At 41.9% G+C, this 23,124-nt stretch overlaps 1 protein-coding gene across 5 annotated transcripts in view; it reads left to right on the plus strand.

Annotated features, from left to right (window-relative positions):
• CIT (citron rho-interacting serine/threonine kinase) overlaps positions 1-23,124 on the plus strand; it is a 429,539-nt gene that overhangs the window by 103,707 nt on the left and 302,708 nt on the right. For 2 of the 5 annotated variants that reach the window (XM_082258872.1, XM_082258873.1), the window contains exons 10-12: positions 4,277-4,460; positions 20,323-20,428; positions 21,188-21,331. In XM_082258872.1, coding sequence (XP_082114998.1) covers positions 4,277-4,460; positions 20,323-20,428; positions 21,188-21,331 — 434 coding nt within the window. Of the gene's footprint in view, positions 1-3,753; positions 3,901-4,276; positions 4,461-20,322; positions 20,429-20,609; positions 21,063-21,187; positions 21,332-23,124 lie in introns of those variants that run through there. The other 3 variants (XM_082258874.1, XM_082258875.1, XM_082258876.1) reach the window with 3 other exon arrangements.

The following is a 23,124-nucleotide window of genomic DNA, read 5'->3' on the forward strand; positions in this document are numbered from 1 at the left end:
TTCTGATTTCCATGTAAATGAATACATTGTGCTGCATTTTTGTCCTTAGCCCGAGCATCCTAAGGAAATTGCTTTGCATTCTTTGGATGTGGTTCGAGCGATTAGGGTTTACCTGACGGCTATTGAATCTTACAGGAAATCACATTCTCTTTTTGTCCTTACGGAAGGACCTAGAAAGGGATTGGCTGCGTTTGCTGCGACCATTTCTAGGTGGATCAGGCAGACGTTGGTTCAGGCTTATTCACTGAAGGGTCAGGTTCCACCTTTCCCCGTCAAGGTGCATTCTACTAGGGCGCTGAGTGCTTCTTGGGCTTTTCGCCATCAGGCGTCAGTGATACAAGTTTGCAAGGCGGCAACTTGGTCGTCTGTGCATGCGTTCACTAAATTCTACAAAGTAGATGTGTTGGCATCCTCGGATGCTTATTTTGGCCGCAAGGTTTTGCAGGCTGCGGTTTGAAAGACTTAGTCGCTTTTGAGGGTGTTTGTCCAGGTGAGCTCCTGTTGTTCCTGGTTGAGCTCTATATATTCTCTGATTTGCTAAAGTTTTAGCCTTGTTGGGAATTATGTTATTTTTCTGCGTTGTTTTCCCACCCCTCATGCAAATACTGCTTTGGGACGTCCCAAAGGTCAAGAATTAAATGGAGCTGGTTCTTTTAATGAACGATAGAGAAAACTGGATTTTACACATAACTTCATTTCTGAAATTATTTGTTTTGGTTTCTTTGTATGTATGGATTGCATGGGTTGTTTCTGACGTGGTAAAAATGTCAAAATGGCACCTATAGAAATATATTTGTCTAGAAAAATGGTGACGTGTTCAATACTTATTTTACCCGCTGTATGTATGAGGCAATCAACTTTCAATAAAATAAAGCACATGTATTCATTGCATGCAAAGTTATGTTTATGTAAATGTAACACTGTGCACTGTCTCCGTGAAGCAAATCTTTATTTTGACCACAAGATGGCAGTATTCATCATAAGTGGCAATAATGCAGAGGCTGCTGGGACCTGTATGCTGTAAAGCAGAACTTTCTCTACAGTTTAGATGAAATAAACTATACAGCCCAGGAACAAGTGCCAGGGTGCTGGAGTAGATAAAAGGAAAAGCCCAGGAAAACATGGAGGGAGAAGAGAGAGAGTTGGCGGCTGGAAGGAACTGTGTGGGAGAACTGTGGGGAGCCACTTGGGCCTTTTCACACAGCATGTCAAAATGTAAATGTAGCCTAAAAAACATATTGTGGTGTTTTGAGTGCTATGATTTGTAGCAGCTATTTATTTAATCAGGTTACATTTTGTAATAAAAGTAGGCACTCACTATAAGCATTTCCACTTTGTCTGCCTGAAAGCAGCTATGAGTATAGTGTAGCCTCAAAGCTGCTTTGTTTTTTTGCAGAGTGAAGTGGCTGGCTGGCTATGTAAGGCAGTCCTCCGCCATTTTCTGGATGGTCCTAGCCCCATTTGTGTTGTACAAAGTAACAAAAAAAAAAAAAACAAACAATTTCTCTGGGTTTTTAATAATCCGTATGCACCCTTTTTCCATGATGTGAAATAAACACTATTGCATATTATTAAAAACACGTTTTGGAAATGTAAACGTATGGCAGTGCCTGATAGAAAAAAAAACCATGAGCTCCTTCATGAATGTTGGGCATTAGGGCTGCCTGCCTTATTTATCTAATAGCAAAGTGCAATGGTTTCCAATGTCCCATATCAACCAATTGGAAATCATAGCCAGTCTAATAAAGGCTCATTTATAAGGTTGCTATGGATTGCCACATAGGGCCATCTTTTCATTACATAGATTAGCCTTAAACCTGCTTGTAACATATTTCAGTGTTTCTCATTTTCACTTGAAACCTTGATTCTCTGTCCAATAAATGCATGCATGTCTAAGGCTGGCCATACGTGACTTGTTTTTTCCCATAAGCTGAACCGTGTCTCCTATCCACACAAGCGAGGTGGATGAAGAAATCCTTCCCGCTGTGTAATTGTATTTTCACAGAATACACTGATCAGCGGCTGCAGCCACTGACTGACACAAGTTTTCCAATATTTCTGTCCCAGAGAAGGCGATTGTGCATTCATTAAGTATTCAGACCCCTTTCGCTTTTTTTCAGTTTTGTTATGTTGCAGACAGATACTAACCTTTTTTTAAGGTAATTTTTTTTTCTCATTATTCTACCATCACAAGCCCCAAAAAAAATCTGTCCAAATTGCACTGATTTGTGGCTTTGAAATCACGCTGATGTAGTGCGATTTAAAAGCGGCACAGTGTGGCTTTGAAATCATGCTACTTTAGAGCGATTTCAAAGCCGCAGATCAGTGTGGTTTGGACCTCCTGATTTAATTGTGGCTTGTAACTTAATTTCATAGAAGGTAATGCAAGTTGCAATGAAATTGCAAATGGGGTGCGACTTGTTATGCAATGCTGAACTGTCAAATCGCATGACAAATCACACAGGTGTGAACCGTAAAAAATAAATGCATCCAATAGCAAAATGGGTATCGGTACTTGGTATTGGCGAGCACTTGAGAAGAAGTATCGGTACTTGTATTTGGTCTTAAAAAACTGGTATCGGTGCATCCCTATAAACAACTGTAGTATTGGGCTGCAACATAATGAAATTGAAAGAAATTAAGGAGGTCTGACTACTTCATGAATGCACTGTAAATCCTTATGAATTTAATTGGCTAATTCACACTGCTTGTTTACTTGCATTTAGGTGATTTTAGATTAGCTGTGTTTAGAGAAACTAGAAATCTGTGCATCTGAGGCAAATTAATGCTCAAATGTGTCAAAATGCACATTAATTTGAGTAAACCTGGGTAAAGGCAAGTACCGCTTAACTCAAGAGAACTCAATCTGGGAAGCAGAACCTTTTTTCTGCTTCCCAGATAAATCTCATGTGTTTAGATAACCTATATGCAGGAGGCGAGGGAGTTTTGTCCATTATTTTACTTCTGAATATGCGCTCACGCACAGGATTGTCACATGTTTACGCTTAGTTTGACAACTGGAAAATATCAAGGCCGGCTTCAGTGCGTAGGTGTAAATATATAACTGGATGTATTCCTGTTTTTTCATTGGAAGATAGGTACACTCTTGCAGGCCCATTTACACCTAATGTGTTGCCACAACATGCACACATTCACTGCAGTTTTTTTTCCCTTGTACTTCAAGTGGTTAATTTAATGGTTTCTTCAGATCTGTACCCATGTGCATATACTGTGTGAACCGTGTGGATGGCTGTAATGAAGACTGCTTTGCAACCAGTGGTCTCATTGAAATTTAAATTGACCTGCTCAGTGTGGCCTTTGCTGCTTCTCTGACTCATTGTTCCTGCTCACTGTGCAGAAATGAGATGCTGCATTCCATGGCCTAAGTGACCCTAAAAAAACAGCAAACAAGGCTATTTTTTTTCTCTAGGCAAAATCCTGTGCGGTATGTGAGCTGCTCTGTTCAGTTTTATTAAATAATTGACTATAATGGCAGCATTGAACCTGCTTCTGTGCCCTATGCCAGCATTATCTTGCTTGTGTGAGCTGCACCACAATACCAGGACATATGCTTTTTTTTTTTTTTTTTTCTTGTTCCTATCAGCTTGAATTGAAACACAGTGGTGAAATCTAGATGACAGTCTGTGTAGAGTGGGATATTTCCCTTTTTTTTTTTTTTTTTTCCCATATCCTATTGGCCCAGAGGAGATTTATTCTGGATCCATGGTAACCGTATTAGAACCAGGAGGATGTTCAATATCACAATGCCTCCTCAGACTGCTATCTCAGAAGCTGCTTCATGGCCTCTCCAGGCAACACGTTGTGTATTTACATGGCCCTTGAAATAGATGGATCGACACTCCCTCAGATCTCAAGCAGCCATAAAAGCGAAAGGATTTGGTAATTGCCCAGTCTGTGTATTATTTGATAATCATCTGGATATTTTACATCTCACACATAGATACCATCTTGCCGTCAGCAGCAAAACAAGAAAACAGGACACATCTTTGTAAATTAGCAATGCACTTTGTGGGTAAAAGTATAGCTAGTGGTTGCTTTTCCTAGGCAGGTGAAATAATCCAGGGAAACTAGTCATTTTTAGAGCTAGGGATGTTCTGGCGTAGCAGCAATGGAGGGGTTAATATCTTGTTGCTGTAATAGATTTCATAGCAGTGACTCAGTCTGCCAGTTCCTGAGAGAGCACAAGCTGCAGTGCTGGTGCAGCTAATGAAGCAGGTTCCTGGGTTGTAATCCTCATTTCTCTTATTCTGACCAGCTCCTCCTCCATTCGTTCCTACCTTGAAGTCTGACGATGACACCTCAAATTTTGATGAACCAGAGAAGAATTTACGGGCTGTACCCTCTTCGCGCCACCTGAACGCTGCAGGTTTCTCGGGCGAAGATTTGCCATTCTTGGGCTTTTCGTACATAAAGGCTCTTGGTGCATTCACCAAATCTGAGTAAGTAAAATGAATGAGTGACTGTCCTGACTTGGTTGGAGAATGCAGGTTTATGTGGCCCGCAGTGGTGTTTGTATGCTATCTGCATCACACTACCCCTGCTGACATGAATACGTATACATCTAGCTGGATCCTTCCCTTTCCCCTCTAATGATGCTGCTGTGCAGAAGACAGCATTCTGAGTTTCACTCAAATATCTGACATACAAGCCTTTATATAGCACATAGGATTAAACCCACACTTTTTGTTTGCTGTGTGCTAAATTTAGTGAGGCAGTGGTGCCAACCATTAAAACCTAAAATAATGAGGAGCCCAATTAAATTTGTGTATGGAACACATCCGAAGAGCCTCACAATCAGTTTGTGGCTTGTGACCTCCTTGCTCCTCTAAAACAAGGATGCTGTATCTCACTCCATGCTAGTGACATTTTTGGGCTACCTAAAAAAAAAAATATCATATTGTGTTGCTTTTTTTTTTTTTGTTTAATATGGCAGGAAGGTACTTCAAGCAAACTTTATATACTATGGGTAGATTCCGTATTTCAGCGTCTGACACCAATAAACACGCTGTAAAGCTACCATCAGGTCGCATGGCATGCTCTTGAATCATGTTACTGATGACATAATAAGCTCTGCATTTATTAAGGTTATGACAGCTTTGAAAAAGACAGCACATCAAGGTTTTCAGATAGGTGTGTGATATTTCATACAAGCAAATTCATCTGCATAGTTCCTGCAGCATTGCAAGTGTGAAACATCTACATGGTATCAAGTGTAGCAGCACTTTAATAACCTGGCTGCTGTTATGCAATCACTGTTTATGCATTCGTGAGCTTCATTCTAAATTGCCCTTCTATTTTGAGACTAGTCTAGGACGTGCGTGGCAAAGATTTTTTTCGCCTCTGACTCAATATTAAAAAAACATGAACATAAAATGTTTTTTTTTTTTTTGTACTCTGCTCATCATCATTAGATTTTTGAAACCTTAATATTATACTTCTTTGTATAAGAGGTGTTTTCTGTGATATGTACTCTTGTGACATGTGGGAGGCCAATCAGATTCAATTTCATATGATTTTTCAAGAGCATTCTTCAAAAATATGAGGGGAACCTGTTAGAGTGGCAAAAAGGAGAAGAGGAAGCTACCAAACAGATTACAATTTGAACAGTAACATTTGGTAGCTCTTTTCTACTGTGTAACTATGTCATCTTCAAATTATGTGATCATATACCTATTAATCTTGAATTTGAGTGATCTAAAGTATAAATTTATTTTTGTGACAAGTTTCCCATATCGCTATACTGTATCAGGGTTCCTTAGTGCTTGTCACGCTAGATGTAGTTAAGAGCCATGCTGATTCTGATCTCCTGTACCATTTATCATCCGTTGCTGTGTGTGATCTTTAAAGTAGGCATGCAGTCTTCCTGTGGTTCAGAACACAGCAACCAGCATAGAATTGCATCTGGTGTGATTAAGCCATCACTAGTGAACTTGTACACCTCACATTATACTGTCTGAACCTAATAAAATTATTCATTTTTATATTGCAAGTTTAAAAATGTAAGCAAAGTTTTTGTGTGATAGCTATTTTCCAGCACCTGTGAGATTTTTCGGAATGCTCAGCATTTTAAAAACCTTGGAAAACTAAAATAGGAAAACATCTTTTGGGAGCCTCCAAAATGGTTTAAAGTGATTGTAAACCCTTACATATACGGAAGTGACTGGCCTCAGGTGATACACAGAGATGAAACAAATCATCCTACATACGTTGTACCATTCTATCTGCATTCTTCTCTTCTCCACTTCCGTTCAAAGTCTGTCTTGTCTGAGAGTTCAGAATAAAGAGGGCAGAGAGCTGAAGTTATACTCCGCAGGGCTCAGTGAGAAGAGCTGGTTGGAGGGAAGATACAACAACCCCCCCCAACACAGGAACAGAGCTGAGGCTGTCAATCAGCTGTAACTCCCTCCCATGTTACCATTTTTCTCTTGGTGTCAGGAAAACGTATCAGAAGTGATTCATGGTAATAGCTATGGAATGAAGCAGCAGACAGAAATGACACTAAGCCCCCTATTCACACCGGTGCGATTTGCCACGTGATTTGACAGTTACAATCAATGACAAGTCACATCCCATTGCCGGCAATGGAACGGTTCATATTGCCGCAACTCATGTCGCATCGATTATGAAAAAGGTTCCTACGCAACCTTTTTGATGATTTTTTTGCAACTTTCATAGACTTCTGTTAAATGAAGTTGTAAGCCACAATTAAATCGACAGTGCAAATCGCACTTTGTGGCTTTGAAATTGTGCTAAAGTATGGGGCTTAGTGCTTTTACTTGAGACAAGTACACACTATGGGATATGCTTTGTTTATATTTCATGTCTGAGGTTTACAACAACTTTAATGTTATGCACATGTAATTGTGCTTGTTGCAATATTTAATGGGTAGAAATACACAAATCGCCACGGCTGATTTGTTTTTTGAGGTGCAAATTTTAAGGCTTTTAATCCTTATCCTTTCATTGCGGCCTAGTACGCCACTGATCTAGAACAAGGATGTGCAAATTAGGTGACCAGATGTGCACCTGCTTGTTCAAGATCAGTGAAACTCTAATTGGAAAGAAGACCATTCTCACATTTTACACCCTCAAAGACAAGCCAGAAAATGGCAACTTCCAATAATCTCCATTCTGATAGGTTCATTTTAATGGGACCTCTTAAAGAAAATGTGTATTGAGAACATTTAGAGGTGCATTTTGTGACCTGCAAATGTTGGTTGTCATGCTGATTCAGTACTTTTTGAATAACGAAACCCCGAAACCCCCCAAAAATATACAGGTTAGGTGTTTTAACCCCACTCTGACTTTGGGTGCTGCACCCTTATTCCAAGTCAGTGGATCAGAGTAGTGAAGTCAGAGACAGCCAAGCAACTAGCATTTTCAGAGGGAGGTTAGCAGTTAGTCCCTATATTTCTTTCAGTACAGGTTTTCCTACCTCCCTTTAAACTTGTAAATGATGCAAAGATTTCTCGTGGCACCCCAGATGTTTTGGCACTACATTTCCTATGATGCTCAACAACACTGCCGAGTGCATGAGCATCATGGAAATTGTAGTTCCAAAAACATCTGGGGTGCCAAAGTTCGCCATCACTGCCCTAGGCTATGCTTCTCATGTGAACTTCAAAAACATTCCCCTCTCCTTTTCTATTACATAGAAGTTGTTACTTTGTAATTTACAGAAGATAGCTGAGAAAGGTGACAGTATTGTTTGAGATTTCAGTTCAGTGCCCAGGAAGTTACAAAGGCACAACATTTCTGACAGGATTAACAGGTATTTTTCTGTTCTTGGTAAAAAATGTGCTTTGACTTAAAGCGGAGTTACACCCAAAAGTGGAACTTCCACTCTTTTGTTTTCTCCCCCCCCTCCGGTGCCACATTTGGCACCTTTCAGGGGGGAAGGGGTACCTGTTTTTGACAGATACCCTTCCCCACTTCCGGGATACGGTGCCGCGCGCAGTCCCTCGGAAGTTCGGCCCCCTCCTCTCTCTTCTGCCGCTGAGCCAATAGGAATGCGCAGCACGCTTCGTGCATGCGCAGTAGGGACCCACCAGTGAGGCCGCAAGGCTTCACTGCCAGGTCCCCTTACCGGCAATGGCGGCGGCAGCAGCACCCGACAGCCAATGGAAACTTTGGCTGCGGTGTCAACATTGCTGGACTCCAGGACAGGTAAGTGTCCTAATATTAAAAGTCAGCAGCTACAGTATGTGTAGCTGCTGACTTTTAATTTTTGGAGGGGGTGAAGGGGGAGGCGGAACTCCACTTTAAACATAGAAATCAAATGCAGCCACTGCATCTAAGGACTTGCAGGTGGCAATACAATACATTTTCTGTTCTCAAGTTTTGTAGTGTCTTGTACCATGTTAGTCATCGAATATAGCAGAAAGTTTTGAGTTCAAATGATGCCCTTTATTGGCAACTTAACCACTTAAGCCCCGGAGGATTTGGCTGCTCAAAGACCAGGGCCTATTTTGCTATTCGTCACTGCATGACTTTAACGGACAATTGCGCGGTCGTGCGACGCTGTACCCTAATGAAATTGATGTCCTTTTTTTCCCACAAACAGAGCTTTCTTTTGGTGGTATTTGATCACCTGTGCGATTTTTACTTTTTGCGCTATAAACAAAAAAAGAGCGACGATTTTGAAAAAATTAATGTTTTTCACATTTTTTATATGAAATTCCCCCCCCCCCCCCCCAAAATGTAAAAAATCAAAATTTTTTAACATTTTAGGCCAATTTGTTTTCCGCTACATATTTTTGGTGAAAAAAATCACAATAAGAATATTTTGATTGGTTTGCACAAAAGTTATTGCGTTTACTAACTACGGGAAATATTTATGTCATTTTTATTGTTTTGTTTTTTTTTTAACTAGTAATGACGGCGATCTGCGATTTTTTTTTTGCGGGACTGCGACTTTGCGGCGCACAGATCGGACCTTTACTACAGTAATCCGTGCTATACATATGCACTGTTACTGTAAAAATGACACTGGCAAGGAAGGGGTTAACTTAGAGAGCAAGGGGTTAAGTGTGTCTCTAGGGGCGTGCTTCTAACTGTAAAGGGGCATGGCTTTTGATGTAACCACAGAGACATACGACCCTACATAGCAGGATCGTATGATCTCTGCTGTTACATCAGAGAGAATGACAGGCGGCTTTGTTTACATCAGCCGCCTGCCTTTCCCCCTCTCCAGCGGGAGATCGCGAGTGACCGGCGGACATTGGAACTGCCGGTCACTCGCCCGGAGATGCCCGTGAACGAGCGGGGGCAGGAGCGCGCCTCCGGCAGCGCGCACTCGCCCCCTATTGGCTCGCAGGCGAGTGACGTACCCATACGTCACTTTGCCTGCACGGAGCTGACCGCCGCAGTATATGTACATGCGGCGGTCGGCAAGTGGTTAAAGTGGCTGTAAACCTCAGACATGAAATATGAACAAAGCATATCCCTATATACTGGGTACTTGTCTCAATGCAGAGCACTAAAGGGGTTAATTAGTTGAAGGGAAGGACCTCCAAGGGGATATTCTCTGAAATTTTGCCTGTGCCATACATAAGAGGAAAAACAGGGGGAGATTAGAGAACTGAATGCATGGCTAAAGATCTGGCGTAAGAAGGAAGGTTTTGGGTTTCTAGGGCACTGAGATGACTTTTCATTGGGGAACAACCTATATGCTAAAGATGGTTTGCACCTAAAAGGAAGGGGATCTGCTGTGCTGGGGAAAGGTTTATGGGAAGGCTGGAGGAGTATTTAAACTAGGATTGAGGAAGAGGGTGAACTAGAATTCAACTGGGCAGACAGGTCTGTTAGGGGTCAGACATTAATGGAGGGTGGAATGGGGATAGATGAGGGCGAGGGTTATGGCAGGTAACAAGACAGTTCCCTTGTTGCAAACAACCATTGGAAATTATAGTGCTATTTGTACTACTAAAAAAGATATGCAAAACACAAGAGCGGAATGTAATAATGCATAACGTGTTTGTTCACCAATGCCGGAAGTCTGCCAAGCAAAATAGGGGAGTTGGAAACTTTGGTGTAAGAAGAGAAGTATGATTTAATCGATATTGCTGAATCTTGGCTTCATTCTTCACATAATTGGGCTATTAATATTCCTGACTATGCACTCTTTTGGAGAGACAGGGCAAAAAGGAAAGGTGACAGTGTCTGTCTTTATGTGAGAAGTGAGTGTGAAAGAGGACCTAGTTGATGGAGAGTGTGATGTGGCTGAAGCATTATGGGTGGAACTGCATATAGATGTGCGTAGTTGAAAGTTAATCATTGGAGTTTGTTATAGGCCACCCAGTGTTAATGAGGAGGTGAGATTCAGCTCCTTGCACAGATGGAAAGGGCTGCATGGGCTGGAAAGGTGGTGATGATGGGGGATTTTAACTGGAGTTATGGCACTGCTGGAACCGTTTAAGGGCAAAAATGTATAAACCTATTACAAGACAATTTTATGGTTCAGTTCATTGAGGCCCTGACTAGGAATGATGCTCTGTTGGACCTGGTAATCTCAAACCATGCAGAGCTTATTACGAATGTTCATATAAAAGAACATCTCGGTACCAGTGATCATAACATGATTTCATTTCATGTTAGCTGTAAGCAACAAACAAATATGGGAAAAATAAAAACCCTTAACTTTAAGAGGGCTAATTTTCCAAGGATGAGGGCAGCTCTCTAAGACTTAGACTAGGAGGGAATATTGGCATTGATGAACACTGAACAGAAATGGGAATTCTTCAAAGTGACTGTATGTGAACATACTGCCAAGTACAGTGGGTACGGAAAGTATTCAGACCCCCTTTAAATTTTTCACTCTTTGTTATATTGCAGCCATTTGCTAAAATCATTTAGGTTCATTCTTCTTCCTCATGAATGTACACATAGCACCCCATACTGACAGAAAAACACAGAATTGTTGACATTGTTGCAGATTTATTAAAAAAGAAAAACTGAAATATCACATGGTCCTAAGTATTCAGACCCTTTGCTCAGTATTTAGTAGAAGCCCCCTTTTGATCTAATACAGCCAGGAGTCTTTTTGGGAAAGATGCAACAAGTCTTTCACACCTGGATTTGGGGATCCTCTGCCATTCCTCCTTGCAGATCCTCTCCAGTTCTGTCAGGTTGGATGGTAAACGTTGGTGGACAGCCATTTTTAGGTCTCTCCAGAGATTCTCAATTGGGTTTAAGTCAGGGCTCTGGCTGGGCCATTCAAGAACAGTCACAGAGTTGTTGTGAAGCCACTCCTTCGTTATTTTAGCTGTGTGCTTAGGGTAATTGTCTTGTTGGAAGGTAAACCTTCGGCCCAGTCTGAGGTCCAGAGCACTCTGGAGAAGGTTTTTGTCCAGGATATCCCTGTACTTGGCCGCATTCATCTTTCCCTCGATTGCAACTAGTCGTCCTGTCCCTGCAGCTGAAAAACACCCCCACAGCATGATGCTGCCACCACCATGCTTCACTGTTGGGACTGTATTGGACAGGTGATGAGCAGTGCCTGGTTTTCTCCACACATACCGCTTAGAATTAAGGCCAAAAAGTTCTTTTTTGGTCTCATCAGACCAGAGAATCTTATTTCTCGCCATCCTGGAGTCCTTAAGGTGTTTTTTAGCAAACTCCATGCGGGCTTTCATGTGTCTTACACTGAGGAGAGGCTTCCGTCGGGCCACTCTGCCATAAAGCCCCGACTGGTGGAGGGCTGCAGTGATGGTTGACTTTCTACAACTTTCTCCCATCTCCTGACTGCATCTCTGGAGCTCAGCCACAGTGATCTTTGGGTTCTTCTTTACCTCTCTCACCAAGGCTCTTCTCCCCCGATAGCTCAGTTTGGCCGGACGGCCAGCTCTAGGAAGGGTTTTGGTCGTCCCAAACGTCTTCCATTTGAGGATTATGGAGGCCACTGTGCTCTTAGGAACCTTAAGTGCAGCAGAAATCTTTTTGTAACCTTGGCCAGATCTGTGCCTTGCCACAATTCTGTCTCTGAGCTCTTCAGGCAGTTCCTTTGACCTCACGATTCTCATTTGCTCTGACATGCATTGTGATCTGGAAGGTCTTGTATAGACAGGTGTGTGGCTTTCCTAATCAAGTCCAATCAGTATAATCAAACACAGCTGGACTCAAATGAAGGTGTAGAACCATCTCAAGGATGATCAGAAGAAATAGAAAGCACCTGAGTTAAATATATGAGTGTCACAGCAAAGGGTCTGAATACTTAGGACCATGTGATATTTCAGTTTTTCTTTTTTAATAAATCTGCAACAATGTCAACAATTCTGTGTTTTTCTGTCAGTATGGGGTGCTATGTGTACATTCATGAGGAAGAAGAATGAACCTAAATGATTTTAGCAAATGGCTGCAATATAACAAAGAGTGAAAAATTTAAGGGGGTCTTAATACTTTCCGTACCCACTGTATATTCTCATGGGCAACACTAACCTCTTTTAGATGTTACAAAGATCATAACAATATATATAAAAATGAACGACAGATTGCAAAAGATAGGACAAACCCCAAAAAGTTCTTCAAATATATCAATAGTAAAAAGGTCATGTCTGAGCATGTAGGCCCTTTACAAAATAATCTGGAGTGGGTGACTGTGGACAAAGAGAACGCACATTTTATAAATGCCTTCTTCAGCTCTGTGTATACAAAAAGGCATGGGGGAGCTCATGCCCATAATGGGGATGGTATTGACATAGCCCCAAATTATCCACAATGGCTCAAAATATATATGCTCTGGAAATATTTAGAAAGAATAAAGGTGAATAAAGCACCTGGACCGAATGGCATACACCTATGAATCCTAAAATAATTGAGCTCTGTCATCTCAAAGCCATTGTTTCTAGTTTTTAGGGTCTTTTTTAATGACTGGCACAGTACCACTGGATTGGTGTAAGACCAATGTGGTGCCTATATTTAAAAAGGGATCAAAGTCTTTACCAAGTAACTATAGCCTTGTTAGTTTAACCTCTATATTTGGGAAGAAACAGGAGAGTTTAAAAAAGACCACCAAAGTTCTTGCTGGAAAAAAATACATTTTAGTAACAGACAGCATGGATTCATGAAAGACAGAAATCGTCAGACAAATCTTACTTCTGTTTATGAGGAGGTAAGTAAAACCTTAGACAGAGGGGTGTCTGTGAACTTCGTATATTAGTATATTCGATTTTGCGCAAGCGTTTGACACAGTTCCCCACACACGGCTAATGTGTAAGGTAAAGTCTACAGGCCTGAAATAATCAGTTTGTAAATGGATAGAAAACTGGCTAAAAGACAGAATTCAGAGAGTAGCGGTTTATGATTTATACTCTGAATGGTCTAAGGTTATCAGTGGCATACCCCAAGGTTCAATGTTAGGACCCTTACCTTTTAATACACTGCTCAGAAAAATTAAAGGAACACTTTGAAAACACATCGGATCTCAATGGGGAAAAATATCATGCTGGATATCTATACTGATATGGACTGGGTAATGTGTTAGGAAGGAAAGGATGCCACATTGTTGATGGAAATTAAAATGATCACCCCACAGAGGGCTGAATTCAATGGCACCCCCAAAATCAAAGTGAAAAAAGGATGCTGCAGGCTAGTCCATTTTGCTGAAATTTCATTGCTGCAATTCAAAATGGTACTCAGTCATTTGTATGGCCCCACGTGCTTGTATGCATGCCTGACAACATCGGGGCATTCTCCTGATGAGATGACGGATGGTGTCCTGGGGTGTTTCCTCTCAGATCTGGACCATGGCATCACTGAACTCCTAAACAGACTGGGGGGCAACCTTGCGGCGTCGGATGGACCAAAACATAATGTCCCAGAGGCATTCTATTGGATTCAGGTCAGGCAAGCGTGGAGGACTATTTAATTGTATCAATTCCTTCATTCTCTAGGAACTGGCTGCATACTCTCACCACATAAGGGCTGGGCATTGTCATGCGCCAGGAGGAACACCGGATCCACTGCACCAGCGTAGGGTTTGACAATGGGTCCAAGGATTTCATCCCCATTTCTAATGGCAGTCAGGGTGCCATTGTCTAGCCTGTAGAGGTCTTTTCGTCCTTCCATAGATATGCCTCCACAGACCATCACTGACCCACCACCAAGCCGGTCGTACTGAACGATGTTACAGGCAGCATAACATTCTCCACAGCTTCTCCCCTTCACGTCTGTCACATGTGCTCAGGTTGAACCTGCTTTCATCTGTGAAAAGCACAGGGCACCAGTGGCAGACCTGCTATTCTAGTGTTCAATGGCAAATGCCAATCAAGCTTCACGGTGCCGGGCAGTGAGCACAGGGACCAGTAGAGCACGTCAGGCCCTCAAGCCACCCTCATCAAGTCTGTTTCTGATTGTTTGGTCAGACACATTCACACCAGTGGCCTGCTGAAGGTAATTTTGTAGGGCTCTGGCAGTGCTCATCCTGTTCCTCCTTGCACAAAGGAGCAGATACTGGTCCTGCTGATGGGTTAAGGACCTTATACGGCCCTGTCCAGCTCTCCCAGAGTTACTGCCTGTCTCCTGGAATCTGCTCCATACTCTTGAGACTGTGCTGGGAGACACAGCAAGCCTTCTGGCAATGGCACTTATTGATGTGCCATCCTGGAGGAGTTGGACTGGCTGTGCAACCTCTATAGGGTCCAGGTATAGTCTCATGCTATTAGAAGTGACACAGACCCTAGCCAAATGCAAAACTAGTGAAAAACAGTAGGACAAAATGAGTAGGGAAAAAAAATTCAGTGGCCTCCATCTTTAAAACCATTCCTGTTTTGGGGATTGTCTCATTTTTGCCCAACTAGTGCACATGTTGATTTCATTAACACCAAAGCAGCTGAAACGGATCAACAACCCCCTCCGCTATGCAACTGACCAGATCAATACCCCAGGAGTTTAATTGACGTGATGCTGTACTCTAATAAAAAAGTGTTCCTTTAATTTTTTTTGAGCAGGGTATTTTTATTAATGCTAGGGTATGGAATTAAAAGTACTTTCTCGTTCGTTCATTGACGAACACTGCTCCAGAATCTTCTTTACTATTTGGTTTTGCTGCCCCCTACAGGAGTAGGACACTAGGCAGGAAAAAACTTTACCACACCTATGGGGCAGTCTCGGGGGATATACTCAGCCTCCCTGCTATAGGCACTCAGTTTTTTTCTACCTAGTCAGGAGTAAGGACCTAGTTCCTTGCTGGGATCTCTGGTCCTAGCATACGCCCTCACCTGTATTTCTTCTTCCCGGACCCGCGGACCTCCCTGACTCAAGACGGGTGGGTCCACGAGCTAATTCGATATGGCTACAAGATCGACTTTTGGTCTTATCCTCCTGAGAGGTTTTTTCCTTCCAACCTGTGTTTGTCCACAGACCGCTTGTGTGGTCTCTTCGGGGTGGTAAAAGGCTTGCTACTGCAATGGGTGATTGTAGCGGTACAACACTCAAAAGGTTTCCGGGTTTTTATTGAAACCTGTTTACAGTTCCCAGGAAGGAAGGCAAGGTTTCAGACTTTGTCTGGCCCATTGGACGGTTCATCTTCAGAGGTGCCCGGTACGGATTCAATCGGACAAAAAGTGTCCTAGCGGCTCAGGAAATAGCTGGCATTTAAAGGTAGGCGGAACGTTTTGTTCCAGCTTTCTCTGCTGTGCATATTCCAGGGGTGGAAAATTGGCAGACGGATTACCTCAGTCGATAGGCGTTGGACCAGGAGGGGAATGGTCGCTTTATCCTGAGGTGTTTCATCAGCTATGTCTCCGATGGGGAACTCCCAATGTGGACCTGTTGGCCTCTCATCTCAACAGGAAGGTACTAGGCCTCAGGATCCTCTGTCCAAAGCCACAGACACACCGGCGGCTAATAACTATCGTCTGATATACGCCTTTCCCCCTCTTAAACTTCTACCGAGACTTCTGCGAAGGGTCGAGGCAGAAGGAATTCTGGTCATCCTAGTGGCCCCAGACTGGCCTCGCCAGTCTTGGTATGCGGATCTAGTACAGCTGGTCACCAATTTCCCTTGGAGACTCCATCTCAGAGAAGACCTATTGGTTCAAGGGACGATCTTCTATCCTGCTTTATAGTCGCTGGCTTTAACGGTTTGGCTGTTGAAAGCCAGGTGCTGAAGGATAGGGGGTTGTCTGACTCGGTGATCCCCATGCTGTTAAAAGCTAGGAAATCTACCTCTAGGAAGATTTATCATTGTGTCTGGAAGTCTTACATTGCCTGGGGTGAGTCTCTGGGGGTTCCCCCCTGTTCCTTTTCGGTGGCTCGAATTTTGGCGTTCCTCAAAAGATATGTGGAACAGCGCCTGGCCTTGGTATCAAGGGCCAGGTTTCGGCCTTGGCGATTTTCTTTCAACGTCCTTTGGCTACGCATTCTTTGGTTCACACCTTTGTTCAAAGGGTTCACCACTTGGCTCCCCCAGTGCGGTCTCCGTTGTCCCCGTGGAATCTTCGTGGTTGTCAGTCGTCCCTTCCTGAGGTCGTCTCTGGTTTCCATCTGAATGAAGACATTGTGTTGCCTTCCCTGTGTCCTATGCCTCAGCATCCTAAGGAGATTGCCTTACATTCTCTTGATGTGGTTCGGGCGATCAGGGTGTACTTGGCAGCAACCAATTCGTTTAGAAGATAAGACTCGCTCTTTGTCTTTACAGATGGACCTCGCAAGGGGTTGGTCGCCTCTGCCGTGACCAGATGGATCAGGCAGACAGACAGTGGTGCAGGCCTATTCAATCAAGGGTCAGGTTCCTCCTTTCCCTTCTAAGGCGCATTCTACGTGGGCGCTTAGTGCCTCTTGGGCCTTCCCCCATCAGGCGTCAGTGATGCAGGGTTGCAAGGCGGCCACTTGGTCTGTGCACACTTTCACAAAACTTTACAAAGTAGATGTGCTGGCATCTGCAGATGCTGCTTTTGGCCACAAGGTTTTGCAGGCTGCTGTTTGAGATGATTAGTCCTCTTTGAGGGTATATGTTTTTCAGGTGAGCTCCAGTAGTTCCTGGTTAAGCTCCATGTTACCTGGTTGGCTAGGTTTAGCCTTTGGGAATTTTTTCTGCTGTGTTTTTTCCCACCCTTAATGTTTTACACTGCTTGGGACATCCCAATTGTCAAGAAAATTCTGGAACTGTGTCCTTCTATTAACGAATAAGAAAATTGGATGTTTCTTCTGACACTGCTTGCAACAAAACCGAGTGCCTATCGCTGGGAAGGGGAGTATATCCTTCGGGACTGCCCCATAGGCGTGGTAAAGTTTTTTTTCTGCCAAGTGTCCTACTCCCATAGGGGGCAGCATTACCCAATGGTCAAGAAGATTTTGGAGCTGTGGCCATCAATGAACATCAGAGAAAAGGTTTTTACAGTAAGACAAAAATCCAAATATTTCAGTGTTTGCTGATGACCTCAATCTTTGCAGTGGAATAACATCCTTACAGGACGTCTCTAACTTACAAGCTGACCTCAATGCACTGTGTCATTGGGCAACTGTTTGGCAAATGAGGTTCAATGTTGATAAATGTAAAGTTGTGCACTTGGGGGCTAGAAACATGGATGCATCATACATACTAGGAAGAGAACAGCTGGGGGAGTCAATGGTGGAGAAAGATCTCGGTGTTGTGGTAGATCATAAGCCTAATAAGAGCATGCAATGCCAAGTTGCGGTTTCCAAAGCGAGAAAAGTCCTTCATATCGTTTTAACCCTGTACAAATCATTAGTAAGACCTCATCTGCAATAGGCAGTTCAGTTTTGTGCACTAGTTCACAGAAAGAATACCGGTGAATTGAAGAAAGTTATGAGAAGGGCAACCAAATTGATAAGAGACATAGAGGAGCTCAGCTATGAGGAAAGATTAGAGGAACTGAATTTATACTCTCTTGAGAAGAGGAGATTAAGGGGAGGATATGATAAACATGTATAAATATATAGGTGGTCTGTATAGTGAACTCGGTGTTGAGTTATTCACTTTAAGGTCATCACAGAGGACAGGGGGGACACTGTTTATGTCTGGATGAAAAGATATTTCATCGCTAAATACAGAAAGGCTTCTTCACAGTAAGAGCTGTGAAAATGTGGAATAGACTCCCCCAAGAGCTGGTTTTGGCAAGCTCAGTAGACTGTTAAAAAAAAAAAAAAAAAAAAAAGGGCCTAGATTCTTTCCTAGCTAGCTAAATTATAACTGGACACTAATATTTACAGGTAAAGTTGATCCAGGCAATATCTGATTGCCTCTTGGGGGATCATGAATGAATTTTTTGCCCCTGCTGAAGAAAGTTGGATCATGCTTTATTTGTTATTTTTTTTTTTTGCCTTCGCATGGTTTAACTGTGGGTAAAGGGGTGTGTGTGTGTTTGTGTGTGTGTGTATGTATATATATATATATATGTAAATCATTTTTTTTCCCTATTGGTTGAACTAGATGGACTTGTGTCTTTTTTTTTTTTTTAACCAGGCTAACAATGTAACTATGATTGAGCATAAGAGTTCAAAATCTGGTGCAGCTGTGCATAGTCCCCAATCAGCTTCTAACTTCAGCTTGTTTAATTAAGTTTTGAGAAAAAATTCTTGGAAGCGGAGTGGTTTTTATGCACAGCTGCACCAGATTTTGCACTCTCCAGTTTTTTTTATAAATCAACCCCTAAGCATCATTTCTGTCTGCTGCCTAGTTCCTCTGCTATCTGCATGAGTCAATTATGACAAGTTTCCGGACACCGAGAGAAAAAAGGTGATGGGGAAGGAGCTCCAGCACACAACTTGTGACTGACAACCTCTGCTCTTTTCCTTAGCACTGTGTGAAAGGGGGGGGGGGGGGGGAGGAGAAGAGTCGCCTTTCCGTCCCTCCAATCAGCCCTCAGCACTTCTCACTGAGCTCTGCAGATTGAAATTGTAGCTCCATATTTTCTGAAAGTTCAGACGTAAGCTGTATAAGCTCTGCACTATAAATGGCTATAGAGAAGAGAAGACTACAGATAATCAAGTACAGCTTGTACAGGATGATTTGTTTCATCTCTGTGTATTACCGGGGGCCAGTCACTTCACTGTATATGTAAAGGTTTACAACTACTTTAAGTTACTCAACATGCAGGCTTTCAGGACTTGGATCTCTTCTTCAGGCATTATACAATTGATATATTTGCATATTGCCTAAGGAAGGAACTCAAATCTGAAAGTCTTGCATCTTATTCCCATTATTTCATAATGAACATTCTTTTAGTAATATTGTTGCTTGCACCACACAGGTGATGACACATCATCTGAGATGTTTTCCTCTACTGAAAATAAGTTTTACAATCTATTATTGTACATGCAGTCTCCAGGTTACACATAAGATAGTTTCTGTAGGTTTGTTCTTGAGTTGAATTTGTATGTAAGTTAGAACAGGTAAATTTTTTAAGTGTAACTCCTGCAAAAAAATAAAAATAATACATTTATGTTTTGAATAGCACAGGGAAGGGTTAACACCCCAGATAATGTTTGCTTTGCTGTCTGTGACCCTGTTCGGAAGGTTTTTACCTCACTTTCTGCCCCTGTGACAATTTGATTTTGAAAATCTTGGGTTGTTGTGGAAACAAAGATTGGTGACAAAGCTTTAGTGGAGACACCTTTTTCCCATAATAACTCTTACAGGAGTGAATTTCCCTCCCTAGGGGTAGATTTACTCTCACTTCCTATTGTCTCCCTCCATTTGTAAGTATGACTCATTTGGGAGTTGGATTTTGTAACTCGGGGACTGCCTGTACAAGGAATATGTCCTGCTCTGCTGTTTTATTAAGACCAGCCATACATGGTTCAAATCCTGCTGAATTTGCCAAGATTCAAACATTTAATGGGCAGGCTGAATGTACCAAGTTGATCGATCATTCAACTTGCGTTCAAACATCCTGCCAGATTCTCTTGCGATTATCGCTAGTGGCTGCTATATTCACTGACTATGTTGATAGGGGAATCATGCGGATTTGTCTCCTGCAACCCGCAGTTGCAGGAAACAAATTCGCATTGTGTATGGCCAGCCTAAGATTTGCCCATCCTAAGAAACTGGTGGAGTATGATGTAGGTGATGTTGCATTTATGGTAGTTTGATGGACAATTGTTTGTTAGTAATAAATGGTAATGAGTGGAGCTGGAAATAAAATTAACAAGGGTTTACATAGAATTATCTGATTGCAGGATGGATGGATCTTTTTGTTTTATGGTGATTAATGATGATTGAGTTGTGCGCGGTCTGAAGATGAGCAAATTTGTCCATGAAGATATTTGCATTTTTGAATAAATGGAATGCTAATCATGTGGCTTTCCTGAAAATTAGTATTTCTTTGTTTCCTACTGTAGGTCTATTCTGTCTGGCTTGGACTCTCCAGCCAAGACGAGCTCCATGGAGAAGAAGTTAATTCTCAAGAGCAAAGAACTACAGGACACACAAGACAAATGCCACAAGGTATTTAAACCAGCGCTTGGCCTTCCTGTTTGCCGCAGAAATTTCCTTCCAGTGCATTCCTGGGGATCAAGAAATTGTTATAAACTTTTGGGGCGTAGAACACTTTTCCAGCAACACTGCCAACATACAGATGCCCTCAGCTTGAAAGCCCTCTTTATTCTCTAAAGTCTCAAGAGAGTTCTCTGGATCTCCCACCTTAAATCGTGTTTAGGAAGCCTCTTGTTTGGGTGAGGAGGACAACTTTCTCCATCGGTGGAAACTATAATCTGATTTCTATGAGGTCTTTCAGTTTTCTCAAATAAAAATAAACTTTAAGGCCTTGTGCATATAAATCCTTAAACTTTACTCATTGTACATAACTTATGATCTTGGGCAAAGAAACTGGCTGGAATCTGATTACCCCCACATATTGGAGACTTTATGAAGGACTCATATGGTTTATTCTTGATTTATGTGATGATGAGGCAAACCGTCTTCTCATCAGAGCTGGATTTGGGATAATACTGAAGGGACACAAGCAGGTGAAAATGACTATCTTATTGAAAACCTGTGTACTGTGGGGATTTTCTTCGGACTGTGTGTATATGTGAACATCAATCCTGTGGATGACTTTGTGAGCCCACCATTAGAAGAAGTGAGCTCGCTGTGACCAGTTCTGTGCACTAGTTGTGGAAATATGTTGTTCTGAGTTTTAGGCGCCGGTTTTGGCTCCCAGTGTGAGCTTGTTAAATCCCTTTTTTCATTTTGTATATGTTACAGATGGAGCAAGAAATGACTCGACTACATCGTCGGGTGTCTGAAGTGGAGGCTGTTCTCAGCCAGAAAGAAGTTGAATTAAAAGCATCTGAAACCCAGAGATCTCTCCTGGAACAAGACCTGGCAACCTACATCACAGAATGCAGCGTGAGCATCAGAGCATATCCGTTACTGGTTATAATGCCCACATACTCCATAGATTGCTTAGAGTGGGTCTCAAGGTGGATAAGAGTCATTAAGGCTTTATTTAATACCAATGTAAAAGTATCCATAATATGCAGTAACCTACAACAATCAATCAGAGACCTGCTAATCTAAATTTGCTTTTTGCTGGTTACTCGGATACTGCACATTGGTGTTTTTTTATGAACACTCGCCAGCTTGGCATGTACTGGAGAAAAGCATATGTGTTATTTGTATGAGTTTTTCAAATGTTGGCTTTCATTTTTTAACCTACATTAGAAATATGACAGCTGGAATCTGTTACTCTACCTTTGAATTTACTTTACCAGCTGGCTCCTTGTTGTTTTGTGTTTAAGTGTAATATATAAAAAGCAGTGTCAATATTTCTGTTTTTTATTTTTTTTTTTTTTTAAGCATAAAGGGTAATTAGATATATAAAAAGTGGACATAGCTTTCTGTTGAATATTTTTTTTTTTTTTATTGAATTTTAAATATTGAAGGTAAAATTCTAGGAAATTTGTAGCTAATAGTTCTTAAAGCAGATCTACGCACTTTCTGTGCACCACAAACCAGGAACGCTATTTAATTCATTTTTAATATTTGAAGCAAACACATCTATCTTTGTCTTAATGGAGAAGTCCAGCCTAACCATAAAATCACTACATCTATAAACATCCACAATCTAAGACTAACCTATCTAACCTTGTAAAGAAGACATCAGCATACATACCTTTTTTGAAGCCGCTCCAGTCTGGTTTCCAGCGGCAAAGCTCTGCAGAGGACACAGCCGACAACGGCTGTGAAATGGATGGGAACCGACTTCACCCATAAAGTTACTATGGGGCTTCTGTTGTCTGCTGCCTCCTCTGCATCCAACTCCACAGGGAAGCCGCGACTGACAGCTCAGCGTGGGATCGAGTCAGGTCGGCTTCAGAAAGGGTATGTATACTGTTTTCTTCTTTACGGGGTTAGATATGTTAGTTTTTAGATGTAGTGATTTTAATGTTAGGCTGGATGTCTCCTTTAATGCTTTATTTTGCTGAGAAATCATCTTGATAAACACCCCTAGCATGTCTGGCTATGGCCATTCTAAGTAAGGGCAAATGATTCCTGTAGCATTTACTTCCTAGAATCCATCTGCCCTTAGCTCAGGCATGCAAGCAGGAGGGTGGGCTTAGCTGAGAAAACCCCTTCTGACGACTCCTGTGATGAATGATATAATTTGTCTATGCCTGGAAACCAGGAAGTAACTAAAGAAATGTAAAAACAAAACGTTTAAAAGAAATATGCTATACTTTCCTACATTTTTATTTATGCTAGCTGCACAAGGGTTAAAAATAGTCAACTAAGAGAGTGAAATTCCGCTTTAAGAGTGAATCTTGATTCCAAACTTTTGCAAGCTTTTTTTAACATTGTAAGTAGACCTCACCACTGCTGCTTTGCTTTGCTAGTCTCCCAGAGTTAAAATATTCAGCTTTTTGTACACCCTCTAATAACATGTATGTACAGGGTAGTCATGATGTTTAGACTGTAGTTTAGCAAAAAAAGGACACGGACAAATGAACTTTCTGCCATCTTTGATGTAATACACAATCTGAACAGTTTTTTTTTTTTAGGGTATTTTGTAAGAATAGTGTTTGCAGCTGTTCTCAAACATTGATCATTTAGCAATAAGAGGCCTTTTACAATGTTTGAGTGCCACCTGCCCCTATTAAATCATATGTAATGGTCACAGACAGATACAGCGGTGTCATATT

This window comes from Pelophylax lessonae, assembly GCF_965119305.1.
Source record: "Pelophylax lessonae genome assembly, chromosome: 1".
Taxonomy (NCBI): Eukaryota; Metazoa; Chordata; class Amphibia; order Anura; family Ranidae; genus Pelophylax; species Pelophylax lessonae.